This window comes from Oncorhynchus gorbuscha, linkage group LG12 (genome assembly GCF_021184085.1).
Source record: "Oncorhynchus gorbuscha isolate QuinsamMale2020 ecotype Even-year linkage group LG12, OgorEven_v1.0, whole genome shotgun sequence".
Lineage (NCBI taxonomy): Eukaryota > Metazoa > Chordata > Actinopteri > Salmoniformes > Salmonidae > Oncorhynchus > Oncorhynchus gorbuscha.
The window spans coordinates 4,728,999-4,747,469 of NC_060184.1; the positions used below are offsets into that span (position 1 = coordinate 4,728,999).

General features: G+C 52.2%; 1 protein-coding gene across 1 annotated transcript in view; it reads left to right on the forward strand.

The window, feature by feature from the left end:
• LOC123990465 (fibronectin type III domain-containing protein 4-like) overlaps positions 1-18,471 on the forward strand; it is a 284,753-nt gene that overhangs the window by 207,662 nt on the left and 58,620 nt on the right. The window contains exon 2 of the mRNA XM_046291014.1: positions 13,824-13,939. Within this exon, the coding sequence (XP_046146970.1) occupies positions 13,824-13,939 (116 nt within the window). The remainder of the gene's footprint in view (positions 1-13,823; positions 13,940-18,471) is intronic.

The window sequence follows — 18,471 nt, forward strand, 5'->3', positions numbered from 1 at the left end:
AAATGGTCAGTCACACCCCCTGGCACCTATAGAAATGGGTCAGTCACACCCCTGGCACCTTAGATAAAACGGTCAGTCACACCCCTGGTACCTTAATACAAACGGTCAGTCACACCCCCTGGTACCGGATAAATGGTCAGTCACACCCCTGGCACCTATCAAACCATCAGTCACACCCCCTGGTACCGATACAAATGGTCAGTCACACCCCTGATACCGTCATACCCCTGGTACCGAACAAACGGTCAGTCACACCCCTGGCACCTATACAAACGGTCAGTCACACCCCTGGTACCGATACAAACTGTCAGTCACACCCCTGGTACCGATACAAACGGTCAGTCACACCCCTGGTACCTATACAAACAGTCAGTCACACCCCCTGGTACCGATACAAACGGTCCAGTCAAACACACCCCTGAGCAATGGCACCCCCCTATACAAATGGTCAGTCACCCCTGGTACCGATGCAAAACTGGTCAGTCACACCCCCTGATACCGATGGTACTGGCACCTATAAACGGTCAGTCACACCCCTGGTACCGATACAAACTGTCAGTCACACCCCTACAAACGGTACCTACCTATACAAACAGTCAGTCACACCCCTGGTACCGATACAAACGGTCAGTCACACCCCTGGCACCTATACAAATGGTCAGTCACACCCCTGGTACCTCGATACAAACTGTCAGTCACACACCCTGGTACCGATACAAACGTCAGTCACACCCCTGGTACCGATACAAACGGGCACCTATACAAACGTCAGTCACACCCCTGGTACCGATACAAACGTCAGTCACACCCCTGGTACCGATACAAACGTCAGTCAGTCACAACCCCTGGTACCGATACAAACGGTCAGTCACACCCCTGGCACCTATACAAACGGTCAGTCACAAATGGTCAGTCACACCCCTGGTACCGATACAAACGGTCAGTCACACCCCTGGTACCAATACAAAACTGTCAGTCACACCCCCCTGGAACCGATACAAACTGTCAGTCACACCCTGGTACCTATACAAACGGCCGTCACACCCCTGGTACCGATACAACCCGTCAGTCACACCCCCTGGTACCGATACAAAACGTCAGTCACACCCCCTGGCACCTATAGAAACGGTCAGTCACACCCCTGGTACCGATACAAACCGTCAGTCACACCCCTGATACCGATACAAACGGTCAGTCACACCCCTGGCACCTATAGAAATGGTCAGTCACACCCCCTGGCACCTTAGATACAAACGGTCAGTCACACCCCCTGGCACCTTAGATACAAACGGTCAGTCACACCCCCTGGTACCGATACAAACGGTCAGTCACACCCCCTGGTACCGATACAAACTATCAGTCACACCCCCTGGTACCGATACAAACTGTCAGTCACACCCCTGGTACCGATACAAACGGTCAGTCACACCCCCTGGCACCTATACAAACGGTCAGTCACACCCCTGGTACCGATACAAACTGTCAGTCACACCCCTGGTACCGATACAAACGGTCAGTCACACCCCTGGTACCTATACAAATAGTCAGTCACACCCCCTGGTACCGATACAAACGGTCAGTCACACCCCCTGGCACCTATACAAACGGTCAGTCACACCCCTGGTACCGATACAAACTGTCAGTCACACCCCTGGTACCGATACAAACGGTCAGTCACACCCCTAGTACCTATACAAACGGTCAGTCACACCCCCTGGTACCGATACAAACGGTCAGTCACACCCCCTGGTACAGATACAAACGGTCAGTCACACCCCTGATACCGATACAAACGGTCAGTCACACCCCTGGTACCGATACAAACGGTCAGTCACACCCCCTGGTACCGATACAAACGGTCAGTCACACCCCCTGGCACCTATACAAACGGTCAGTCACACCCCTGGTACCTATACAAACGATCAGTCACACCCCTGGTACCGATACAAACGGTCAGTCACACCCCCTGGTACCGATACAAACGGTCAGTCACACCCCCTGGTACCGATACAAACGGTCAGTCACACCCCCTGGTACCGATACAAATGGTCAGTCACACCCCCTGGTACCGATACAAACGGTCAGTCACACCCCCTGGTACCGATACAAACTGTCAGTCACACCCCCTGGTACCGATACAAACTGTCAGTCACACCCCCTGGTACCTATACAAACGGTCAGTCACACCCCCTGGTACCGATACAAACGGTCAGTCACACCCCTGGTACCGATACAAACGGTCAGTTACACCCCTGGCACCGATACAAACGGTCAGTCACACCCCCTGGTACCGATACAAACCGTCAGTCACACCCCCTGGCACCTATACAAACGGTCACTCACACCCCTGGTACCTATACAAACGGTCAGTCACACCCCCTGGTCCCGATACAAACGGTCAGTCACACCCCCTGGCACCGATACAAACGGTCAGTCACACCCCCTGGTACCGATACAAACTGTCAGTCACACCCACTGGTACCGATACAAATGGTCAGTCACACCCCCTGGCACCTATAGAAACGGTCAGTCACACTCCCTGGCACCAATACAAACAGTCAGTCACACCCCCTGGTACCGATACAAACGGTCAGTCACACCCCCTGGTACCGATACAAACGGTCAGTCACACCCGCTGGTACTGATACAAACTGTCAGTCACACCCCCTTGTACCGATACAAACCGTCAGTCACACCCCCTGGCACCTATAGAAATGGTAAGTCACACCCCCTGGTACCGATACAACCCGTCAGTCACACCCCCTGGTACCGATACAAACGGTCAGTCACACCCGCTGGTACTGATACAAACTGTCAGTCACACCCCCTGGTACCGATACAAACTGTCAGTCACACCCCCTGGCACCTATAGAAACGGTAAGTCACACCCCCTGGTACCGATACAAACCGTCAGTCACACCCCCTGGTACCGATACAAACGGTCAGTCACACCCCCTGGTACCGATACAAACGGTCAGTCACACCCCCTGGTACCGATACAAACGGTCAGTCACACCCCCTGGTACCGATACAAACGGTCAGTCACACCCCCTGGTACCGATACAAACGGTCAGTCACACCCCCTGATACCGATACAAACGGTCAGTCACACCCCCTGGCACCTATAGAAATGGTCAGTCACATCCCCTGGCACCTTAGATACAAACGGTCAGTCACACCCCCTGGTACCGATACAAACCGTCAGTCACACCCCCTGGTACCGATACAAATGGTCAGTCACACCCCCTGGTACCGATACAAACGGTCAGTCACACCCCCTGGTACCGATACAAACGGTCAGTCACACCCCCTGGTACCGATACAAACAGTCAGTCACACCCCCTGGTACCGATACAAACGGTCAGTCACGCCCCCTGATACCGATACAAACGGTCAGTCACACCCCTGGCACCTATAGAAATGGTCAGTCACATCCCTGGCACCTTAGATACAAACGGTCAGTCACACCCCTGGTACCGATACAAACCGTCAGTCACACCCCCTGGTACCGATACAAATGGTCAGTCACACCCCTGGTACCGATACAACGGTCAGTCACACCCCTGGTATCGATACAAACGGTCAGTCACACCCCTGGTACCGATACAAATGGTCAGTCACACCCCTGGTACCGATACAAACAGTCAGTCACACCCCTGGTACCGATACAAACTGTCAGTCACACCCCCTGGTACCGATACAAACTGTCAGTCACACCCCCTGGTACCTATACAAACGGTCAGTCACACCCCTGGTACCGATACAAACGGTCAGTCACACCCCTGGTACCGATACAAACGGTCAGTTACACCCCCCTGGCACCGATACAAACGGTCAGTCACACCCCCTGGTACCGATACAAACCGTCAGTCACACCCCTGGCACCTATACAAATGGTCACTCACACCCCCTGGTACCTATACAAACGGTCAGTCACACCCCTGGTCCCGATACAAACGGTCAGTCACACCCCTGGCACCGATACAAACGGTCAGTCACACCCCTGGTACCGATACAAACTGTCAGTCACACCCCTGGTACCTATACAAACGGTCAGTCACACCCCCTGGTACCGATACAAACGGTCAGTCACACCCCTGGTACCGATACAAACGGTCAGTTACACCCCCTGGCACCGATACAAACGGTCAGTCACACCCCCTGGTACCGATACAAACCGTCAGTCACACCCCCTGGCACCTATACAAACGGTCAGTCACACCACCTGGTCCCGATACAAACAGTCAGTCACACCCCCTGGTACCTATACAAACGGTCAGTCACACCACCTGGTCCCGATACAAACGGTCAGTCACACCCCCTGGCACCGATACAAACGGTCAGTCACACCCCCTGGTACCGATACAAACTGTCAGTCACACCCACTGGTACCGATACAAATGGTCAGTCACACCCCCTGGCACCTATAGAAACGGTCAGTCACACTCCCTGGCACCAATACAAACAGTCAGTCACACCCCCTGGTACCGATACAAACGGTCAGTCACACCCCCTGATACCGATACAAACGGTCAGTCACACCCCCTGGTACCGATGCAACCCGTCAGTCACACCCCCTGGTACCGATACAAACGGTCAGTCACACCCGCTGGTACTGATACAAACTGTCAGTCACACCCCCTGGTACCGATACAAACCGTCAGTCACACCCCCTGGTACAGATACAAACAGTCAGTCACACCCTGATACCGATACAAACGGTCAGTCACACCCCTGGTACCGATACAAACGGGCAGTCACACCCCTGGTACCTATACAAACAGTCAGTCACACCCTCTGGTACCGATACAAACGGTCAGTCACACCCCCTGGCACCTATACAAACGGTCAGTCACACCCCTGGTACCGATACAAACGGTCAGTCACACCCCCTGGCACCTATACAAACGGTCAGTCACACCCCTGGTACCTATACAAACGATCAGTCACACCCCCTGGTACCGATACAAACGGTCAGTCACACCCCCTGGTACCGATACAAACGGTCAGTCACACCCCCTGGTACCGATACAAATGGTCAGTCACACCCCCTGGTACCGATACAAACAGTCAGTCACACCCCCTGGTACCGATACAAACTGTCAGTCACACCCCCTGGTACCGATACAAACTGTCAGTCACACCCCCTGGTACCTATACAAACGGTCAGTCACACCCCCTGGTACCGATACAAACGGTCAGTCACACCCCCTGGTACCGATACAAACGGTCAGTTACACCCCCTGGCACCGATACAAACGGTCAGTCACACCCCCTGGTACTGATACAAACTGTCAGTCACACCCACTGGTACCGATACAAATGGTCAGTCACACCCCCTGGCACCTATAGAAACGGTCAGTCACACTCCCTGGCACCAATACAAACAGTCAGTCACACCCCCTGGTACCGATACAAACGGTCAGTCACACCCCCTGATACCGATACAAACGGTCAGTCACACCCCCTGGTACCGATGCAACCCGTCAGTCACACCCCCTGGTACCGATACAAACGGTCAGTCACACCCGCTGGTACTGATACAAACTGTCAGTCACACCCCCTGGTACCGATACAAACCGTCAGTCACACCCCCTGGTACAGATACAAACGGTCAGTCACACCCCTGATACCGATACAAACGGTCAGTCACACCCCTGGTACCGATACAAACGGTCAGTCACACCCCTGGTACCTATACAAACAGTCAGTCACACCCCCTGGTACCGATACAAACGGTCAGTCACACCCCCTGGCACCTATACAAACGGTCAGTCACACCCCTGGTACCGATACAAACGGTCAGTCACACCCCCTGGCACCTATACAAACGGTCAGTCACACCCCTGGTACCTATACAAACGATCAGTCACACCCCTGGTACCGATACAAACGGTCAGTCACACCCCTGGTACCGATACAAACGGTCAGTCACACCCCTGATACCGATACAAACGGTCAGTCACACCCCTGGTACCGATGCAACCCGTCAGTCACACCCCTGGTACCGATACAAACGGTCAGTCACACCCGCTGGTACTGATACAAACTGTCAGTCACACCCCTGGTACCGATACAAACCGTCAGTCACACCCCTGGTACAGATACAAACGGTCAGTCACACCCCTGATACCGATACAAACGGTCAGTCACACCCCTGGTACCGATACAAACGGTCAGTCACACCCCTGGTACCTATACAAACAGTCAGTCACACCCCCTGGTACCGATACAAACGGTCAGTCACACCCCCTGGCACCTATACAAACGGTCAGTCACACCCCTGGTACCGATACAAACGGTCAGTCACACCCCCTGGCACCTATACAAACGGTCAGTCACACCCCTGGTACCTATACAAACGATCAGTCACACCCCCTGGTACCGATACAAACGGTCAGTCACACCCCTGGTACCGATACAAACGGTCAGTCACACCCCTGGTACCGATACAAATGGTCAGTCACACCCCTGGTACCGATACAAACGGTCAGTCACACCCCCTGGTACCGATACAAACTGTCAGTCACACCCCTGGTACCGATACAAACTGTCAGTCACACCCCTGGTACCTATACAAACGGTCAGTCACACCCCTGGTACCGATACAAACGGTCAGTCACACCCCTGGTACCGATACAAACGGTCAGTCACACCCCCTGGCACCGATACAAACGGTCAGTCACACCCCTGGTACCGATACAAACCGTCAGTCACACCCCTGGCACCTATACAAACGGTCACTCACACCCCTGGTACCTATACAAACGGTCAGTCACACCCCTGGTCCCGATACAAACGGTCAGTCACACCCCCTGGCACCGATACAAACGGTCAGTCACACCCCCTGGTACCGATACAAACTGTCAGTCACACACCCTGGTACCTATACAAACGGTCAGTCACACCCCCTGGTACCGATACAAACGGTCAGTCACACCCCTGGTACCGATACAAACGGTCAGTTACACCCCCCTGGCACCGATACAAACGGTCAGTCACACCCCCTGGTACCGATACAAACCGTCAGTCACACCCCCTGGCACCTATACAAACGGTCAGTCACACCCCCTGGCACCTATACAAACGGTCAGTCACACCACCTGGTCCCGATACAAACGGTCAGTCACACCCCCTGGTACCTATACAAACGGTCAGTCACACCACCTGGTCCCGATACAAACGGTCAGTCACACCCCCTGGCACCGATACAAACGGTCAGTCACACCCCCTGGTACCGATACAAACTGTCAGTCACACCCACTGGTACCGATACAAATGGTCAGTCACACCCCCTGGCACCTATAGAAACGGTCAGTCACACTCCCTGGCACCGATACAAACAGTCAGTCACACCCCTGGTACCGATACAAACGGTCAGTCACACCCCTGATACCGATACAAACGGTCAGTCACACCCCTGGTACCGATGCAACCCGTCAGTCACACCCCTGGTACCGATACAAACGGTCAGTCACACCCGCTGGTACTGATACAAACTGTCAGTCACACCCCTGGTACCGATACAAACCGTCAGTCACACCCCCTGGTACAGATACAAACGGTCAGTCACACCCCTGATACCGATACAAACGGTCAGTCACACCCCTGGTACCGATACAAACGGTCAGTCACACCCCTGGTACCTATACAAACAGTCAGTCACACCCCCTGGTACCGATACAAACGGTCAGTCACACCCCCTGGCACCTATACAAACGGTCAGTCACACCCCTGGTACCGATACAAACGGTCAGTCACACCCCCTGGCACCTATACAAACGGTCAGTCACACCCCTGGTACCGATACAAACGGTCAGTCACACCCCTGGTACCGATACAAACGGTCAGTTACACCCCCTGGCACCGATACAAATGGTCAGTCACACCCCCTGGTACCGATACAAACCGTCAGTCACACCCCCTGGCACCTATACAAACGGTCACTCACACCCCCTGGTACCTATACAAACGGTCAGTCACACCCCCTGGCACCGATACAAACGGTCAGTCACACCCCCTGGTACCGATACAAACTGTCAGTCACACCCACTGGTACCGATACAAATGGTCAGTCACACCCCCTGGCACCTATAGAAACGGTCAGTCACACTCCCTGGCACCAATACAAACAGTCAGTCACACCCCCTGGTACCGATACAAACGGTCAGTCACACCCCCTGGTACCGATACAAACGGTCAGTCACACCCGCTGGTACTGATACAAACTGTCAGTCACACCCCCTGGTACCGATACAAACCGTCAGTCACACCCCCTGGCACCTATAGAAACGGTAAGTCACACCCCCTGGTACCGATACAACCCGTCAGTCACACCCCCTGGTACCGATACAAACGGTCAGTCACACCCGCTGGTACTGATACAAACTGTCAGTCACACCCCCTGGTACCGATACAAACCGTCAGTCACACCCCCTGATACCGATACAAACGGTCAGTCACACCCCTGGCACCTATAGAAATGGTCAGTCACACCCCTGGCACCTATAGAAATGGTCAGTCACACCCCTGGTACCGATACAAACCGTCAGTCACACCCCTGGCACCTATAGAAACGGTAAGTCACACCCCTGGTACCGATACAAACGGTCAGTTACACCCCTGGCACCGATACAAACGGTCAGTCACACCCCCTGGTACCGATACAAACCGTCAGTCACACCCCCTGGCACCTATACAAACGGTCAGTCACACCACCTGGTCCCGATACAAACGGTCAGTCACACCCCCTGGTACCTATACAAACGGTCAGTCACACCACCTGGTCCCGATACAAACGGTCAGTCACACCCCCTGGCACCGATACAAACGGTCAGTCACAACCCCTGGTACCGATACAAACTGTCAGTCACACCCACTGGTACCGATACAAATGGTCAGTCACACCCCCTGGCACCTATAGAAACGGTCAGTCACACTCCCTGGCACCAATACAAACAGTCAGTCACACCCCCTGGTACCGATACAAACGGTCAGTCACACCCCCTGATACCGATACAAACGGTCAGTCACACCCCCTGGTACCGATGCAACCCGTCAGTCACACCCCCTGGTACCGATACAAACGGTCAGTCACACCCGCTGGTACTGATACAAACTGTCAGTCACACCCCCTGGTACCGATACAAACCGTCAGTCACACCCCCTGGTACAGATACAAACGGTCAGTCACACCCCTGATACCAATACAAACGGTCAGTCACACCCCTGGTACCGATACAAACGGTCAGTCACACCCCTGGTACCTATACAAACAGTCAGTCACACCCCCTGGTACCGATACAAACGGTCAGTCACACCCCCTGGCACCTATACAAACGGTCAGTCACACCCCTGGTACCGATACAAACGGTCAGTCACACCCCCTGGCACCTATACAAACGGTCAGTCACACCCCTGGTACCTATACAAACGATCAGTCACACCCCCTGGTACCGATACAAACGGTCAGTCACACCCCCTGGTACCGATACAAACGGTCAGTCACACCCCCTGGTACCGATACAAATGGTCAGTCACACCCCCTGGTACCGATACAAACAGTCAGTCACACCCCCTGGTACCGATACAAACTGTCAGTCACACCCCCTGGTACCGATACAAACTGTCAGTCACACCCCCTGGTACCTATACAAACGGTCAGTCACACCCCCTGGTACCGATACAAACGGTCAGTCACACCCCTGGTACCGATACAAACGGTCAGTTACACCCCCTGGCACCGATACAAACGGTCAGTCACACCCCCTGGTACCGATACAAACCGTCAGTCACACCCCCTGGCACCTATACAAACGGTCACTCACACCCACTGGTACCTATACAAACGGTCAGTCACACCCCCTGGTCCCGATACAAACGGTCAGTCACACCCCCTGGCACCGATACAAACGGTCAGTCACACCCCTGGTACCGATACAAACTGTCAGTCACACCCACTGGTACCGATACAAATGGTCAGTCACACCCCTGGCACCTATAGAAACGGTCAGTCACACTCCCTGGCACCAATACAAACAGTCAGTCACACCCCTGGTACCGATACAAACGGTCAGTCACACCCCTGGTACCGATACAAACGGTCAGTCACACCCGCTGGTACTGCTACAAACTGTCAGTCACACCCCTGGTACCGATACAAACCGTCAGTCACACCCCTGGCACCTATAGAAACGGTAAGTCACACCCCTGGTACCGATACAAACCGTCAGTCACACCCCCTGATACCGATACAAACGGTCAGTCACACCCCTGGCACCTATAGAAATGGTCAGTCACATCCCCTGGCACCTTAGATACAAACGGTCAGTCACACCCCTGGTACCGATACAAACCGTCAGTCACACCCCCTGGCACCTATACAAACGGTCACTCACACCCCCTGGTACCTATACAAACGGTCAGTCACACCCCCTGGTACCGATACAAGCGGTCAGTCACACCCCCTGGTACCGATACAAATGGTCAGTCACACCCCCTGGCACCTATAGAAACGGTCAGTCACACTCCCTGGCACCAATACAAACAGTCAGTCACACCCCCTGGTACCGATACAAACGGTCAGTCACACCCCCTGATACCGATACAAACGGTCAGTCACACCCCCTGGTACCGATGCAACCCGTCAGTCACACCCCCTGGTACCGATACAAACGGTCAGTCACACCCGCTGGTACTGATACAAACTGTCAGTCACACCCCCTGGTACCGATACAAACCGTCAGTCACACCCCCTGGTACAGATACAAACGGTCAGTCACACCCCTGATACCAATACAAACGGTCAGTCACACCCCTGGTACCGATACAAACGGTCAGTCACACCCCTGGTACCTATACAAACAGTCAGTCACACCCCCTGGTACCGATACAAACGGTCAGTCACACCCCCTGGCACCTATACAAACGGTCAGTCACACCCCCTGGCACCTATACAAACGGTCAGTCACACCCCTGGTACCTATACAAATGGTCAGTCACACCCCCTGGTACCGATACAAACAGTCAGTCACACCCCCTGGTACCGATACAAACTGTCAGTCACACCCCCTGGTACCGATACAAACTGTCAGTCACACCCCCTGGTACCTATACAAACGGTCAGTCACACCCCCTGGTACCGATACAAACGGTCAGTCACACCCCTGGTACCGATACAAACGGTCAGTTACACCCCCTGGCACCGATACAAACGGTCAGTCACACCCCCTGGTACCGATACAAACCGTCAGTCACACCCCTGGCACCTATACAAACGGTCACTCACACCCACTGGTACCTATACAAACGGTCAGTCACACCCCCTGGTCCCGATACAAACGGTCAGTCACACCCCCTGGCACCGATACAAACGGTCAGTCACACCCCCTGGTACCGATACAAACTGTCAGTCACACCCACTGGTACCGATACAAATGGTCAGTCACACCCCCTGGCACCTATAGAAACGGTCAGTCACACTCCCTGGCACCAATACAAACAGTCAGTCACACCCCCTGGTACCGATACAAACGGTCAGTCACACCCCCTGGTACCGATACAAACGGTCAGTCACACCCGCTGGTACTGATACAAACTGTCAGTCACACCCCCTGGTACCGATACAAACCGTCAGTCACACCCCCTGGCACCTATAGAAACGGTAAGTCACACCCCCTGGTACCGATACAAACCGTCAGTCACACCCCCTGATACCGATACAAACGGTCAGTCACACCCCCTGGCACCTATAGAAATGGTCAGTCACATCCCCTGGCACCTTAGATACAAACGGTCAGTCACACCCCCTGGTACCGATACAAACCGTCAGTCACACCCCCTGGCACCTATACAAACGGTCACTCACACCCCCTGGTACCTATACAAACGGTCAGTCACACCCCCTGGTACCGATACAAACGGTCAGTCACACCCCCTGGTACCGATACAAACGGTCAGTCACACCCCTGGTACCGATACAAATGGTCAGTCACACCCCCTGGTACCGATACAAACGGTCAGTCACACCACCTGGTCCCGATACAAACGGTCAGTCACACCCCCTGGCACCGATACAAACGGTCAGTCACACCCCCTGGTACCGATACAAACTGTCAGTCACACCCACTGGTACCGATACAAATGGTCAGTCACACCCCCTGGCACCTATAGAAACGGTCAGTCACACTCCCTGACACCAATACAAACAGTCAGTCACACCCCCTGGTACCGATACAAACGGTCAGTCACACCCCCTGATACCGATACAAACGGTCAGTCACACCCCCTGGTACCGATGCAACCCGTCAGTCACACCCCCTGGTACCGATACAAACGGTCAGTCACACCCGCTGGTACTGATACAAACTGTCAGTCACACCCCCTGGTACCGATACAAACCGTCAGTCACACCCCCTGGCACCTATAGAAACGGTAAGTCACACCCCCTGGTACCGATACAACCCGTCAGTCACACCCCCTGGTACCGATACAAACGGTCAGTCACACCCGCTGGTACTGATACAAACTGTCAGTCACACCCCCTGGTACCGATACAAACCGTCAGTCACACCCCCTGGCACCTATAGAAACGGTAAGTCACACCCCTGGTACCGATACAAACCGTCAGTCACACCCCTGATACCGATACAAACGGTCAGTCACACCCCCTGGCACCTATAGAAATGGTCAGTCACATCCCCTGGCACCTTAGATACAAACGGTCAGTCACACCCCCTGGTACCGATACAAACCGTCAGTCACACCCCCTGGCACCTATACAAACGGTCACTCACACCCCCTGGTACCGATACAAACGGTCAGTCACACCCCTGGTACCGATACAAACGGTCAGTCACACCCCTGGCACCGATACAAACGGTCAGTCACACCCCCTGGTACCGATACAAACTGTCAGTCACACCCACTGGTACCGATACAAATGGTCAGTCACACCCCCTGGCACCTATAGAAATGGTCAGTCACACTCCCTGGCACCAATACAAACGGTCAGTCACACCCCCTGGTACCGATACAAACGGTCAGTCACACCCCCTGATACCGATACAAACGGTCAGTCACACCCCCTGGTACCGATGCAACCCTTCAGTCACACCCCCTGGTACCGATACAAACGGTCAGTCACACCCGCTGGTACTGATACAAACTGTCAGTCACACCCCCTGGTACCGATACAAACCGTCAGTCACACCCCTGGTACCGATACAAACGGTCAGTCACACCCCTGGTACCTATACAAACGGTCAGTCACACCCCCTGGTACCGATACAAACGGTCAGTCACACCCCCTGGTACCGATACAAACGGTCAGTCACACCCCTGGTACCGATACAAACGGTCAGTCACACCCCCTGGTACCGATACAAACGGTCAGTCACACCCCCTGGTACCGATACAAATGGTCAGTCACACCCCCTGGCACAGATACAAACGGCCAGTCACACCCCCTGGTACCGATACAAATGGTCAGTCACACCCCCTGGTACCGATACAAACCGTCAGTCACACCCCCTGGTACCGATACAAATGGTCAGTCACACCCCCTGGCACAGATACAAACGGTCAGTCACACCCCCTGGTACCGATACAAATGGTCAGTCACACCCCCTGGTACCGATACAAACAAATAATGTATTTACTTCTGTATCCTCACCCCTTTATATGTTATTGTTCCTCTCTCCTAAGACCGCCTCTCTGTCGGTCGCACCACCTTGAAACTAACTCAAATAAAAAATCTCCTTTCCTTTTAGAGACTTACCTAATGTACTTTTTCCCCTAACAAGCTCTTGTTCCTCTCTCCTCAGACCGTCCCCCTGCTCCTGTCAACGTGTCTGTGATGCACCTGAGGGCCGACTCAGCCACTGTCTACTGGGAGATACCTGAGGGTGAAGTCATCATCGGCTTCTCCATCTCACAGCAGGTGACTACTATGTAGTTATTATTAATAGTTATTCATTATAATTTTTATTATTATTATTATTATTATTATTATTATTATTATTATTATTATTATTATCTAGCCTAATGGTCTTGTTGACAAAATATACAAATGTAATGGGTGGATGAGATCTTGGTAAAGGTTTAGTTTGCTAAGTTAATTCCAGATGTTTATTTACTAAATGTCATTGTTGTAGAGGTTCTGTTTACATCAGTATTTGATGTGCTAAATGTCTGATGTGTTTTAAGGTGAATACAGACGTATATATACACTGCATGTTTACTACTGTAATACTTTATGCATTCAGAAAGTATTCAAACCCCTTGACCTTTTAAACACTTTGTTACGTTACAGCCTTTTTCCAACGTTTTTGTTGTTGTATCAATCTACACACAATACCCCCAAATAATGACAAAGCAACAAAAAAAAGAAAAAAATCTGAAATGTTTGCAAATTCATTTCAACTCAAAATTTCAAGAAGCACTCGCACATCTGAGCCATCTTTTTTTGCAGGTGCGTGGTAACAGACGAACAAGATGTGGGAAAAGGGGAACCGCACACTGCTCTTGGTCACTGATCTTCAATAAGCTTCACGTATCGGCCTCACGGCCTTAATCAGAGCTTTATTCATTACGACTAAAATACTGAAATATCACATTTTTCATAAGTATTCAGACCCTTTATTCAGTACTTTGTTGAAGCACCTTTGGCAGCGATTACAGCCTTGAGTCTTCTTGGGTATGACACTACAAGCTTGGCACACCTGTGTTTGAGGAGTTTCTCCCGTTCTTCTCTGCAGATCCTCTCAAGCTCTGTCAGGTTAGATGGGAAGCGTCGCTGCACAGCTATCTTCATATTTTTTTGTAAAGTAGCAAACATTTCTAAAAACCTATTTTTGCCTTGTCATTATGGGGTGTTGTGTTTATATTTCTAAGGATGTTTTTATTTAACTTGTGTAACTTAACAAATTGTGTAAAAAATGCAAGGGGTCTGAGAACTTTCCAAAGAGTTTCAAAACGCCTCATGACCAAAAAAGCAGAGATAGCAGTCCAAAATATTATCCAAACCACAATATTTGATTATATGACTAGAATGCTTTAGATTTCACCCACAAAAATTCCAGTTGTTACCAGCATCAGATGAGACGACCATTCCAACGTTATTGTATGACAGTTTCAAACCCAATATTCACAGTCGGAAAAATGCAACAAAGCATTAGTTAAATATTCAAATTATGCAAAAAATATGAGGATGGTATCAATTATCATGAGAGAATAGATGCAGTGAAGAGAAGAACAACCACTCATACATAATGTGGATGGATATAGCACTGTAGGCCTTAACATGTTCACGATTTCTCAGCAATACCTAAGGCTTGGCTCACATGCTAATATAAATTACCATGAAGGAAGGTTTGACTCTGCCCCGCCCCCAGCTAAGAATGTAAATAAAGGTCAACGTGTTTGATTTGTCAGGAGATATACGATTCCAGGGTTAATATCCACAGCTCCCAGAGAGCCGTTTTCAGGTGGGATTGCTTTGAGAATGCTTAGAATAGTGGAACTACCTACGCATACTCATTTTTAAACATACTCACTGTGCATACTGAGTAGTAGTAGTAGTAGTAGTAGTAGTAGTAGTAGTAGTAGTAGTAGTAGTAGTAGTAGTAGTAGTAGCTGTATGCTCTGTGTAAGTAGTAGTAGTAGTAGTAGTAGTAGTAGTAGTAGTAGCTGTATGCTCTGTGTAAGTAGTAGTAGTAGTAGTAGTAGTAGTAGTAGTAGTAGTAGCTGTATGCTCTGTGTAAGTAGTAGTAGTAGTAGTAGTAGTAGTAGCAGCAGCAGCTATGCTCTGTGTAAGCAGTAGCAGCAGTAGTAGCAGCAGCAGCAGCAGCAGCAGCAGCAGCAGCAGCTGCATGCTCTGTGTAAGTAGCAGCAGCAGCAGCAGTAGCAGCAGCAGCAGCAGCAGTAGTAGGCCTGCTTAGTAGTAGCAGCAGTACCAGTAGCAGTAGCAGCAGCAGCAGCAGGCCCGCTTAGCAGCAGCAATAGCAGCAGTAGCAGGCCCGCTTAGTAGCAGAAGCAGTAGCAGTAGTAGTAGCACCATCTTGCAGCAGCAGTAGCAGGCCCATAGTAGTAGCAGCAGCAGCAGCAGCAGCAGCAGCAGCAGCAGCAGCAGCAGCAGCAGTAGCAGCACAGGTCTGCCTAGCAGCAGCAGCAGCACAGCAGCAGCAGCAGCAGCAGCGGTGTTGGCATAGCAGCAGCAGCAGCAGCAGCAGCAGCAGCAGCAGCAGTAGTGTTGCAGCATAGTAGCAGCAGCAGCAGCAGCAGCAGCGGTGCTAGCATAGCAGCAGCAGCAGCAGCAGTGCAGCAGCAGCAGTGGCAGCAGTGGCAGCAGCAGCAGCAGCAGCAGGTCCGCCTAGCAGCAGCAGCAGCAGCAGCAGTGGCATAGCAGTACCAGTAGTGGTGTTAGCATAGCAGCAACAGTAGCAGCACCAGTAGCAGCAGCAGTAGCAGTAGCAGTGGTGTTGTTAGCATAGTAGTAGTAGTAGGTCCGCTTAGTAGTAGTAGTAGTAGTAGTAGGTCCGCTTAGTAGCAGTAGTAGTAGTAGTAGTGGCATAGTAGCACTAGTAGTGGTGTTAGCATAGCAGCAACAGTAGTAGCAGTAGCAGTAGTAGTAGTAGTAGCAGTGGTTGTTAGCATAGTAGCAGCAGTAGTCCGCTTAGTAGTAGCAGCAGCAGCAGCAGTGGCATAGCAGTACCAGCAGTGGTGTTAGTATAGCAGCAATAGCAGCAGCACCAGCAGCAGCAGCAGCAGCAGCAGCAGTAGTGGTGTTGCCAGCACAGCAGCAGCAGCAGCAGCAGCAGCAGCAGCAGCAGCAGCAGCAGCGGTGGGTGTTAGTATAGCAGCAGCAGCAGCAGTAGTGTTAGCACAGCAGCAGTGGCAGCAGTGGCAGTAGCAGCAGCAGCAGCAGCAGCTTAGCAGCAGTAGCAGCAGTGTTAGCATAGCGGCAGCAGCAGCAGCACCAGCAGGTCCGCTAGTAGCAGCAGCAGCAGCAGCAGCAGCAGCAGCAGCAGCAGCAGCAGCAGTAGTAGCAGCAGCAGCAGCAGGTCCGCCTAGCAGCAGCAGCAATTGTAGCAGCAGCAGCAGCAGCAGTGTTAGCACAGCGGCTGCAGCAGCAGCAGGTCCGCCTAGCAGCAGCAGCAGCAGCATAGTAGCAGCAGTAGTAGTGGCAGCAGGTCCGCTTAGCAGCAGCAGTATAGCAGTAGTAGCAGCAGCAGCAGCAGGTCCGCTTAGTAGCAGTAGTAGTGGCAGTAGCAGTAGCAGTGTTAGTATAGCAGCAGCAGTAAGGCCCGCTTAGCAGCAGCAGTAGCAGTATAGCAGCAGCAGCAGTAGTAGCAGTAGTAGCAGCAGCAGCAGTAGCAGCAGCAGCAGCAATAGGTCCGCTTAGCAGCAGCAGCAGCAGTATAGCAGCAGTAGCAGCAGCAGCAGGTCCGCTTAGCAGCAGCAGCAGCAGCAGCAGTAGTAACAGGCCCCCCTAGCAGCAGCAGTAGCAGCAGCAGCAGTAGCAGCAGCAGTAGCAGTTAGTATATTAGCAGCAGCAGTAGCAGCAGCAGCAGCAGCAGCAGCAGCAGCAGCAGCAGCAGCAGCAGCAGCAGCAGCAGCAGCAGCAGCAGGTCCGTCTGTAGCAGCAGCAGCAGTAGTATAGCAGCAGTAGCAGTAGTAGCAGGTCCGCTTAGCAGCAGCAGCAGCAGCAGCAGCAGCAGCAGCAGCAGCAGCAGCAGCAGCAGCAGTGGCAGTAGGCATAGCAGCACAGTGTAGTAGCAGTAGCAGTAGCAGCAGCAGCAGCAGCAGCAGCAGCAGTAGTGGTAGTAGCAGCAGCAGTGGCAGCAGTATAGCAGCAGTAGTGTCGTAGTAGCAGCAGCAGCAGCAGCAGCAGCAGTAGCAGCAGTAGCAGCAGCAGTGGTAGCAGCAGTATAGCAGCATTAGTGCAGCAGCAGCAGCAGCAGCAGCAGCAGCAGTAGTAGCAGCAGCAGCAGCAGCAGTAGCAGCAGCAGCAGCAGCAGCAGCAGCAGCAGCATAGTAGTATTAGTATAGTAGTAGTAGTAGTAGTAGTATTAGTATAGTAGTAGTAGTAGTAGTAGTAGTAGTAGTAGTAGTAGTAGTAGTAGTAGTAGTAGTAGTGGAACTACCTATGCATACTGATGTTTAAACATACAACATGTGAATACTGCAGTTACACAGCCTCCTTCTTGTTTAAATGTAATAGACCTATGAATGATGTACAGTGAACTCTGTCTGATATTATATCAACACTAGTGACACAGTTTGAAACATTGGATACATATGCATTTGGTTACAACTTTGTCTCTTCATGTGCAAAACTCATACTATCAGGTATCAAGGTAATCCAGAGTAGAGGTCAAGGTTCAGGACGGCAGGCAGGCTCAGGGTCAGGTCAGGCAGAGGTCGGTAAATCCAGAGTAGAGGTCAAGGTACAGGACGGCTGTTATGCAGGTG